General features: G+C 47.3%; 1 protein-coding gene across 1 annotated transcript; it reads left to right on the top strand.

The window, feature by feature from the left end:
* Positions 1-327: 327 nt before the first annotated feature.
* pwwp2a (PWWP domain containing 2A) lies at positions 328-11,314 on the top strand (the record flags this gene model as incomplete). The annotated part of the gene is made up of 2 exons (XM_080748967.1): positions 328-1,700; positions 7,089-11,314. 2 exons carry the CDS (start codon positions 328-330, stop codon positions 9,457-9,459), a joined length of 3,744 nt encoding a protein of 1,247 aa, XP_080605093.1. The 3' UTR covers positions 9,460-11,314.
* Positions 11,315-11,659: the final 345 nt, after the last annotated feature.

Here is an 11,659-nt window from a genome sequence, read left to right on the forward strand (position 1 = left end):
TAACATTTATTAAAGCTAATATCTTTTAGCAGCATTTTAATGTTGCCAGGTAGATTGTAATCCTTTGATGTTTTTGTTCATTTTATTGCCACACATGCGATACAATGTCGCCCCTTGTGGACGGCTCACACAGTCAAACAAAAGCGGCCAATCACAACAGAGGTCTCCAGTGGGCCTTACTTTGAGTGGCGCGAATGCCAACCACTCAGCTACGACCCAGCAAGTCGCCAACCAATAGGAAGTGCCATTTCGCTGAGGGAGGGCGGGCCCTCTCGCTATCGCACTGGCAGAGGAGGGCCTGGCCACTAGAGCACAAACGGAAGGAAGATGGCTGCCGTGGCTGCAGAGCCAGGAGCTGCATTGGTTCCGATAACAACAACAACAGTAGCAGCTACAGACGATGATGATGGCCACCTCGAACCGGGCCTGGGCGGGCCGTCGCATCGGGGAGCCGGACTCGGGCCCGACCCGGAGCACGAATACGGGCCGGCTATGGACCTAGTTGACCCCCATCTGAAGGATGGGGATGTGGTGGTGGTGGAGGAATGCGGCCATGTCAGGCCGGAGCTGGAAGCCGCGGCGGGAAAAGCCTTCATGTCCTGTGCTGCTGGCGAGGAGGAGGTCGTTACCGCATCATCCGACGGTGGTAACGTAGAACTGTTGTCTAAATACACGCCGTCGCGATCGGGCGCAGGGGAGCGTTTGATAGCCGTGGAGCGTTTCTCTAGTCCCGCGGCGGGGGTGGTTGAACCAGAGGTCGGCTCCAACGTGCAGGCTGTCTACCACAAGAGCATCACTACGGAGGACTCTCAGCCGTCAGCGGTCTTCCTGCACTCGTTCCCCGCTCACCCGACGGAAGCCGGGTTGTCGCTGGCGGAACCGGCGGAACCGACCACCAACCACGACTATTACCAGGACCGAATCCATCCATCCATCCATCATCAACCGCTTATCAACCGGAATCGGGTAGCAGGGGTAACAGTTCCAACAGAGATTTCCAACCGAATCGAACCTAGAATATCCCAGCCGGTGGACAGAGAGGGTTACACGTCTTTGATAAACCCCGAGCTAGTGGGGCCAGAGCCCGCTGAGAATAATCCCGGTTCTACGATCTATAAGGATGTTGTGGACGATGCTGTGCTGCGGGACGGTACCGTCACAGCGGACTGCCCGTCGCTAAAGGAAAGCCACGTCCAGGTGGTTCTCAGAACTGCCAACACGGACAAGGACACAACGACAGATTACATCAATAGTTGTGATTTCTCATCTTCTAGTGCCGGAACCCCAAACTATCCCGTTGTCAAAGACGAGCTCCCGGTAACGGGCCAAGCCGGGTCGGAGGCGGTGTCACCGGCTAACGTTGGCTCCTCGTCTGTTGTGGGATCACGGACTCTGCAGGATCCTTGTCCATCATCTTCGCCTTGCCGTTCGCCCAAACGGAGGCTCATTGATGCCACACACTTGAAGCAGGAGAAGTTGGGGATGGGACTCGAACCCGTCACGGACCCCTGCAGCGGTGCCGAGCCGAAGCCCTCCCTGCCGTGCCATGTGGTCTCCTCCGAGCCTTCTTCTGTGGACCAGCTGACTCCTGGTTCCGAGGTCCGGGTCTCCCTGGACCACATCATCGATGATGCACTGGTGGTGTCCTTCCGGGTGGGCGAGAAGATATTCTCTGGGGTGCTAATGGACTTGTCCAAAAGGTAACTGGTGACCATTGAAAAATACATGATTTGCACATTTTACAAATTCAATGTCTCACTGTGTGTTTCACTGTTGTCTCTACCAATAGTTTTGATTGATTTTATTGAATACTTTATTAGCACAGTTTGCATAGGAAAAGTACAGTTCGTTCAGATACAAGGTCTACTAATAGGAAGCTCAATGGCCCGGTGGCACAGTCGGTAACGCTGTCGCTTCACAGCTATAAAGTCCTGGGTTTGATTCCCGCTGTGGGTGCTGGGGCTTCTCTCCTCCACGTCATCAGTGCCCTATACCCTAGGTGGGGTTGGCAAAAGGGCCTTTCTGTGAGCTTTTGGCATGTTCTTTCCCTGTCCCCTGGGGTAGGTAGGTACCCTCACAAAAACATGCAGCAATCTTGGTCTCTATACTGGGAAAGCAACTGGTTGGAATAAGGTGTTCCTCCCTTCCACATAATGCATCCAAATGGGGAAACTCGCCCCTGTCAGGTGAAAAGAAGCCGCTTGGACTCCTCGTGCACAGAAGGAAGCATGAGGTCAGTCCGTTGCTCTCCCCAGGTTGGGCAGAGGGAGTGTGGGTTACAAAAAACGTGGTTTTAAAAATATGTATAATAAAGAAAGAAAGCACAATGGCTTGTTCATATAGAATAGTATAGAGAAGTATGGAGCTATGGACCAAATCATATGATATCAAACAATACACACATTTCTAGATTCGGTCCTAGAGAAAATCTTACAAATATTGGTCCATGGCCAACTACAGAATGATACTTTTATAGGAACAGAAATATACAGAAAAGGCGTGCCGCGTGACCATACACAGTCGAGTGTGTACCCAGGAAAGACATCCATGTAGGAAAGAAATGTAAGACCATCATCTGAATATGAATTTCATACCTTAATAGTTATGCCAAATATCTCAATACAATATGACCAATCATTCCTTTTTATATCATTTTATAAGTGTAGCAATGGTGAAAATTATTTTAAATGTTTATACTGACATTACGTGTCTGTGCTGACAAATTCCAGAACGCTCACCCCAAAACACAGTTGTCTCGGGCGTCTATATCCGGTGGAACGGTAGAACAGTAGTCTCTGCCTGGTATTCCTAAACGTAACCTCTGTAAACTATACCTAAACGGTTAAACCTAACCGTAACCTTAGTAAAATGGTGCCAAAACCTAAATCTAACCCTATTCCTAATCTTAACCTCAGTGAAACTATGCCTAACCCTGAAGTTATTTCTAACCTTATACTCAGTAAAACAAATACAAGAATACAAGAACCGCCCCACCATTCGGTCAGCGGAAGAAATGAGGGCGAGCCTGTTTTGAGGCTGAATCTGCTGACCAGTTCAGTCTTGATGGTATGCCTAGATTGAACTGGCTGGTTCAAGTCTTAAGTTTGTCAGGTAATCATTCACCTCTCTTATTAGTTGAGTTCTAGTTTTAACCATAATTTAGAGGACAACACTGTAGGGTAAAGGACAGGACATTATGTTAGGTCCATCCAGTAAGCTTTTTTGGAATCTGTAGGAGACGCTTGTGGAAGAAGCGCTTGTTTTCGGGTCACCAGCGTCGGCAGGTTAGCTACTCACCAGCGTCAGGGTTACTGAGGTTAGGGTTAGGTTTAGGTATAGGTTAACATTCACCAGCGTCGGCAGTTTAGCTACTCACCAGCGTCAGCAGGTTAGCATTTCACCAGGTTAACATTCACCCGCGCGGTCCAAGTGAACACAGCGGAGCGCTCCCGACCTCCGCTCCAGCCAATCACAAGCCGCGCCTTCTAATTTATTCAACCCGTCTCCTATGGATTCCATTATCGCATCCGGTAAGGTCTTGTTGGTTGTTATGCATGCATAGTTGCATACACACCGTGACCATGCATGTCATGTCCACAAGGTTAGTGAAAACATACCTACTACAGTACATAATCAGCCATGTACATATGGAACAGCAGAGCACACACTTCAATGTCTCTGTGTTAAAGGCCCATTTATTCATTATGTACATACTGTAATATAAAGGATATCAGCACAGAAGTGTAGCTGTAGCCTAACCTTTTTACAAGCACTAGAGGGCAAATGATGGCTGTGTCCAGAGCACTTGAACACAGACGACTTGACCTACTTTCATAACTTGCATAATGCATTCACATCACATCAGTCTAAAAAATCTGGTCAAATGTTACGAGTGGGTTGTGTATGCATGTGTGTTTGTATCATACTTCCAGTACTCAAAAATCTGATCTTCCTTAACCCTATAACTTCATATTTGCATAGAAAAGCTGATGCTTGTGCCATGAAATAACATACTGTAGCTCTAACCATATGGCAGCCCTTGTCGCGATGGAGTCGGACGATAAAAGCTTATTTACATAGGCATGCAGTGTTCTGTAGCTTAATATCAGTAGGCTTGGCTCATGATTCATGGAATGCCTGAAGGGTGTTTGCTTCCAAAGGCCTGTTTCCTGCTAAAATAGTCTTCTCTCTGATACTGATAGTCCTGTTAAAGATCCTCACCGTGTAAGCTTATTAAAACCCTGTGTTGGTAATGCCAACCAACCCCTATGTGCACTATAAATAGTGGTTCTTGTGTTTACATCATGGGCCAAAGGAGACATTTTTGCAGTTCACCACCAAGTGAAGCAAATAATATATTATTATATTATTGTTTTACACCCCTGTTAAGAACGATTCCTATTTTGGGCATGTCATTAGGCTAAACGTTTAAAAAAAATCTTCAACAATCTTATATAAAATTGGCTTAGAAGGATCCCTGTCCTCATATGCCTTAATACATTATAAGTGCCCTCCTATAACAAAAATGTTAAATTAAAAACATCTTAATTATTTTCTGTATTAGAAATGGTTCATCTTTCACTCAATGGGGGACAACGCTCGTCGCAAGTTGATGTCATTTGTTCATCTGTGGTCCAGCCCTAGTTGTGCGCTTGTAGATAAGCTATATTCACAATTCTTATCTGTGACAAACTAAATGTAATGATCATAAGTAGAAACAAATGGATTTGGGGAACAAAACCACCCAAATGAAGTGGTTCAGTCAGTATATAGTGATACAAAATGATATATCTCAGAAGGAAATTCAGTCCTTGCTGTTATTTCAGTAATGTATGAATAATAGTTGTGGAAACTAAAATGGGATGTACAGTTACACAACATATGTGCAGCTTGCTTTCAAGAGGCTATTTGTTACACTAGTCCTACTCTTATCCAAACATGCTGCCTGAACTCAATGCCCCCAAATGTAATGCAAAACATAGCTGCAACTGTGTGACATTTTCTTTTTTTACTTAATTTGTATTTTGTCACATGCACAAATATTTACAGTGTCAACGTGTGACGAAATCTTAATATTATCAGATCACTTCAGTCAATGCACTGTATCCTACACAGTGTAATTAATTTCCCTTGGAACTTTAGACACGCTAACACAATTGCCAGTGGGTCAGGGCACCAATGGCATACATGGATCAAGCAGGGGGTTTAGTGTTTGAGTTTGGGGGATTGAACATCAGAGACTATTCAGGTATGAGCCCACAGACTAAACACCAGGCCAACCTAGGACCTGGTGTTTAAAAGAACATAACATGGGGAAAGTTCAATTTCTTTCCCCTTTTACATTAACAGAAGTGTGCCAGTCACATAAACTGACCATCCACCCGACCATCTTTGGTTTCATTTAAAGATGTCTACTTTTTAACATCATAAACCTGCAGTCCATTTAGGCATTAATAAAAAGTAAAATTATACCTAAGCACCCTTGTTTTTCAATTACACTTGAAACAGTTACTATATTGTAACTATACTGTAGTATACTCTATACTGTAGACTATACTGGTCTGTTCATTGTGTGTGTCTTGTATCAGGAAGAATGAAGATGTCAGCTATATTCATGTGGTGCTACACAGAATCACACTAGCTTCTCTCAGTTTAATTAATGGGCTGAATATAGACTGCCTTGGAGAAGTGAGAGAGGGGAGTGAAGATGGGAGGAGGGAGGTGTTGATGAAGGGATGTGAGTGGAGAATGTCAACAGAAATAGGGGGGAGCATAGTGTGAGTGTAGTGATTGTGGTTATTGCTGTGCATTAAACTGTTCCGCTCTGAATTTGGCCTTCAAATGACCCAGAAACTGAAACAATTTAAACAAAAATAAAAACATAATGAATTATGAAGAAAATAGATTATTATTTCAAAAGGAACAATAAGAGTGAATACTGTAGAAAATAGGCAAAACAAATTAGTTTAAACTTAGTTACCGAAGAGGAAGCTTTTAGTGAATGTCAACAGCTGACTCTAGTGTCCCTTTGTCTTCACCCATTGTCCTCGCTTACTTCCTGCTCCTTGAGAACTTCCTGCTTGCCTGTGATTGGCCAGGAGGGTTCCATCTCCATGGCATTGTTTCCATAAGACAATAGGCATTAGCATGTGTGTTCACACAGGCAAGTAACATCATTGTCTTGTCACAGTATGTATAGTGTATGTATAGTAATATTGTATACACATAAAACTATAATACATCATTAACCACAGAAAAATATATGGATAATGAGATGGAGAAGTCAAATGAAACTGGAAAGCGTGTATGCACAAAGAAAACATAATTTGTTTGGATAACAGAAACTAGTCCATAACATGTATACCGGTACCCACGCAATGTATGTACATCTTGATGTGGTAAAGAAAACATGTCTTTGACAGGGGCACGAGTAGCAGCCTACATGTCTTTCAAAAAGTATTTTAGTACATAGAAGGCATTAAAAATACACAAACCATCAGACACATAGCCAACAGTACAATTTCTTCCATATTAGGAGAGATCTTTTCAAATACTCTTTTATTAGAAGCCATTTTACCCTTTTAGTTCTCCATCTGCTCCTGTTACTTTTTTTCTTCCATGTCTTCCGTCTTACCTCCCGATCAGGTTTTCTGATGTATTATTCACTCATTTTTCTAGACATGCAAGTTCACATCAGCACAGCCTGTTATGGAGAAAGGCAGGGGATGGCAGCAGATGTCTGTGGAATAAACATAAAACACAGAACGGAGATCATCAGAAAGCCAGTATAGTTATGTTTCATTACATCTGAATGTTGATTAATTTAATGCCATGTCCACTCAGTGAGATATATTTTAAACTGAACTCTGGGAATGTATTTTTTTTTCTTCTTTTTTTTGATTGATCAAATTCATGCGCTACATACGTATAGTACTTATATACATCACACACTGCCTGTGGTATGCTCAGCCGAACCACCGCCTTCTGTAGAACTCTCAGATCCCGGATTCCGAATGTTAGCGAACTATACCTTATACTTAACTTTTTTTCTATCTGTCTTTTTGTTTGTCTTTGTATGTTCCCCTCAGATTTGGTCCCTATGGCATTCCCATCACCGTTTTCCCCAAGAGGGACTACAAAGACAGACCGCAGTTAACTATGCAGCTACAACCAACCCAGCAACAACAGCAGCAGCCTCTCGAGGAACCAGAAAGGCCTGACGGTGTCAACACAAAGACGCATGCAGACCTGGACATCGCCTGCTCCGAAGTCCCCGACGACCAGCGTCTTAGGGGGGAGGGGCAGGCAGTGGCGGCAATCCCACAGCCCTCCCAAACTGCCCCTCCTCACCCCTGGAGCTCCAAGCCTCCTCCGTTGTTCCAGGAAGGGGCGCCGTACCCTCCTCCACTCTTCATCAGGGACACGTACAACCAGGCCTTACCTCAGCCACCCCCACGCAAGATCAAGCGGCCGAAGCGGCGGTATCGCTGCGAGGAGCCCACGTCCATCATGAATGCCATCAAACTCCGCCCACGGCAGGTACTCTGCGACAAGTGCAAGTCCGCGGTGGGGAGTGGTAACGGCGGGGTCCCTCGGGAGGCACGCAGGGGCCCGTCGGCATCATCTGACTCCCGGGGTGAGGACGCCGCCAAACGAAAGAGGCAGGCTGATGGAGGCTCTGTGGTTAGCAAACGGCTACGAAACGAAACGCCACGAGAGGACAAAGGAGGGCGAGGCGTGGCAGACAGACGCTCTGCATCAGGGCTACGAGTGTCTTCGGGATCTTCCTCTGGTCGAATCCCTAGGGGTGTGGCTTCGTCGTCGTCGTCTGTGTCCCACTCAGCCAATAGCAGCCGGGTCCGTTTGAAGCTGAACTCTAAGCAGAAGGTTCTGGGAGCAAAAGGTTCTGCTGTGGAATGCTCCAAGGCACGGCATGTTCTAAAAAAACTGGCCAGGACCTCTCAGCCCAGGATCCAGTCGACCCAGAGCGCCTCCCAGCAGCCTCCCCATCACCGGAGACAGCCAAGGGACAGCTCTGCCAACTCCAACCCTACACTGACGGGGCCCAAGACCATGACACGCTCGGCAGCCCTGCAGGAGGCCAGCCAGAATCAGAAGATCCACTTCACGCGCCGACTGCAGCACCTCAACACGGCAGTCGTTGGGTCGAATCCCCGCGCCACTCCACTCCCGCCTAGGATGCGCATAAAGCCACAAAGGTATCGTACAGAGGACAACCAGGTTTCACCCCCAAATCCCCCTCCCAAACAGCAGTTACGTCTGCCGTCTGTCCGAGCGAGTGCTCGCACGACTCCTCCAAAGCAGCCTGCTTTAAGCCCCGCCCCCTCCCCTGTCCAGCCTGTAGCTCAGCCCCTTGTGGAGGTCCCGCCCCCCGCTGCAAACATATCTCCTGACGTGCCTACCTGCCCCCCTGCCCCTGCGCCCTCCCCGCCCTCTTCCTCTTCCTCGTCCGCTTCAGCAGGTGTCGCTAGCTTTGCTGTGGAGGTGCGGGAGGTCTCTGCTAGGCAGCCAGAAGGGGAGGGGGGAGAGGCAGAGGAGCATGAGAAGCTAGGAATGGCAGGAGGTTGCACGGAAGGAGGAGGAGTCAGCCAGGGGAGAGGGAGCCTGGTTGTGTATGTGTCTGCTGAGGCCTCTTCCTCCCACCCGCAGGCTGACTCCTCCTCCTCTTCAGGCTCCGTGGACCTGGAGGACCTCAAGTCCACCCACTCCGAGTGCAGCTCCACGGAGACCTTTGACCTCCTGCCTCCCGGAGACCTCCTCATCCACTCCTCTTACTGCTCCTCTTCCTCCTACTCCTCCTCTTCTACCCCGCCCCCTCCTCCTCCCTCCTTTTCCTCTCCGTCCCTTCCTAGCGCCTCCTCCTCATCCGCTGCTCTCACCGACCCCACTGCACCTCCTCCCCTCACACCTCCCCAAGGAGGTGAAGAGGGGCAGGGGGAGGAGGAGGTGGTCAATGAGGGTGAAGGAGAAGGGGTGGTTGGGGAGGACGGAGCCGTAGGAGGGGAGGAGCCCAAAAGGCGACGCAAGTCATCAACATGTTCTTCTTCGTCTTCTTCCTCCTCTTCCAAAACCACCACGTTCACCAAGTCGGTGCTGAAGTGCGCGGCGCCCGACGGCCGCACCGTCTGCGTGGGAGACATCGTCTGGGCCAAGATCTATGGCTTCCCCTGGTGGCCGGCTCGTGTCCTGGGCATCACCCTCTCCCGGGGCGCCGGCACGGGCCTCGCCGTGCTGCAGGAGGCTCGAGTCTCCTGGTTCGGATCGCCCACCACCTCGTTCCTCCCGCTGGCCCAGGTTGCCCCCTTCCTGGAATGCTTCCAGACTCGCTTTGACAAGAAGAGGAGGGGACCCTACCGACGCGCCATCACTGAGGCTGCGCGGGCCGCCAAGCAGCTGACGCCGGAGGTCCGCGCCCTCCTTACGCAGTTTGAGACGTAAGGGCATGGAGAAAAGAAAGGGACGGGAGTTAAGGACAAAGGGAGTTGCAGGCAGAGGAAGTGTGTGTGTGTGTGCGCGTGAGTGTGTGTGTTTTCGTGAGAGTCCTGAGAGCGTTAGTGTAAATAAGGGTCTATGTTGGGGAGGGCGGAGAACAAGGTAGGGCAGGAAATGGCACTGGTCCACCATCACCACCCCACCTACCCACACACTCAGCCCCACCTCCTGCTGCTTCTAATCTATACAATCCCTCCAACCCCCCCTCATCCCGGGATCAGAGATGAACCCCCCATCCCTCAGACTCCCCTTATCTCCCCTTTGCTTCAAAAGACTGAGGCAACAAACAGGATGTATAGATGGATGGAGTCATGGAGAGAGGGAAAATCAGACCTCTAGCCCCAACCACAAAAGAAAAATGCTGTTGAATAATAGTAGTTTTTACTTTTTATTTTTTTTCATGATTCTTGATTTTAGTTTTCTATGTAAAGATTTGGTGGCCCGTCTTCCTCCCCCTTTCGTATGAGCATGTAGACGAAATCACGATGGTGATAATTTTGATTTTCTACATTTCTACATTTTCCTGCAGGGTCTGAGGTTATTACTGATGGCTGGATGGATGGTAAAGATGCACTTAGTCAAACATGAAACTCAATACATTCTCCCCTGTGTAGTTTTTTCTAGCAGAGCTTGCGGGATGCAGTTGTAGTGGTATGCTGTGGGCAGGTATCTGAGAACCAATTTTGACTTCCCTGTTCTGCTGTTCACACTTGTTTCTGCTGTCTTTGGAATCAGACATTCCCTTGGTTCTTCTGTAATCTTCTAAGAAGAGGAAGTTTTAAGGTTGTGCTTTGACCACATTTACTGTAGAGAAGCTAAAATATTATTGATCTATCCATCATCCTCATTCTTTAGAATAAATCATTTCTGTGCTCTCGAGATGATCTGCCTCTTCCACTGTGAACTTGAAACTTTTACATGTGCGGTATTATTATTATTATTCACACTAACAAAATTGGCCTTAAATGGAGAAATAACCGTCTTTCACCTTTGTTTTGGCGTTGAGGGCGGAGAGAGGGCTTGGAAGGGAGCGGTAAAACAGAAAACAATTTCTGTACTTTGTGTAATATGGGGTGTGACCTTTTTGTATCAAGCATTCAGAACCAACAAACAACTGATGTTGTTTCTTAATTAGGAAGTAGCGGTGTCACTTCAACTGGGTCAAGGCCTGTTACTGGATCACAACTTGTGTTGTTCCTGGTGGTGTCATTCAAGGTGACTTAGTTTTATCACCCTGGAGAAAGTTTTCAGGTGCTGCTGGGAAAAGTCTAACCCCTTCCCAGCTACACCTACAGTTTCAAAGTTGATTTTGTTAGAATCACAGCTTTAAAGGGATATTCCACCCTATGTGGAACATTTAATCTGTGTAACCTTGTCTCACCTTGTTGTGTGGGGAACCCACCAGACCCAAGAATATGTCTGTGACCCATTTTCAGCCCTGTCCCCTTGTTTGAGGAACACTTACTATCGGGGGAATTGATGTAGAGACAGATTGTCGGGTAGGACACACTGACTAGAACCATTTCAGCACGGGAAATGTCTTGTTATGATAATAATGATGGCTTTTATTTGTCCTCCCTGGTTTATTTTATTTTTTTATTTTGTAATGTTTATTTTATGGACTCTTTTTACCATCTGTTTGCAGATCAGAGAATACTGTATAGGGGGATGACAAGACAAACAAACAAAAGCCGTTACGTAAAAATACAGAAAAAAAGAGAAAACCCAGTTGAAGAATTGACTTGTGTAAATGTTTTTTTTCCCTGATGTTTAAAAAAAACGTATAAATAAACTTGTCAAACTTCCAAGAATGCTGTTACCTAGTCGTCATTTTGGGAACTTTTTCTCATTGCTATTCACATTGACAGCAAGAGAACAAGGGTCAGCTAGACACGGGTAGATATAGGATACAGGAGAAGGCCTAATACTCTGTACTTGGCCTTACTGGGGGTCGGGGCAGGGGGTTTTGGTGGAGGTTAGGCGTCACTGTGCCTTTTTAAGTCGGGCACGGTGACCGTTTGTACCAAGTACTGGTGTTGCTGAATGAAATTGGATCCACAGAAAGCTATATTGGGCCTAAGCAGGAAGAGGGGCAGACGCAGGATAACAGTGGGTGGGTGGGGGCATGCTCTGTTGACCTATCTCT

The sequence above is a fragment of the Nannobrachium achirus genome (genome assembly GCF_963921795.1).
Source record: "Nannobrachium achirus genome assembly, chromosome: 19".
NCBI classification, from domain to species: domain Eukaryota; kingdom Metazoa; phylum Chordata; class Actinopteri; order Myctophiformes; family Myctophidae; genus Nannobrachium; species Nannobrachium achirus.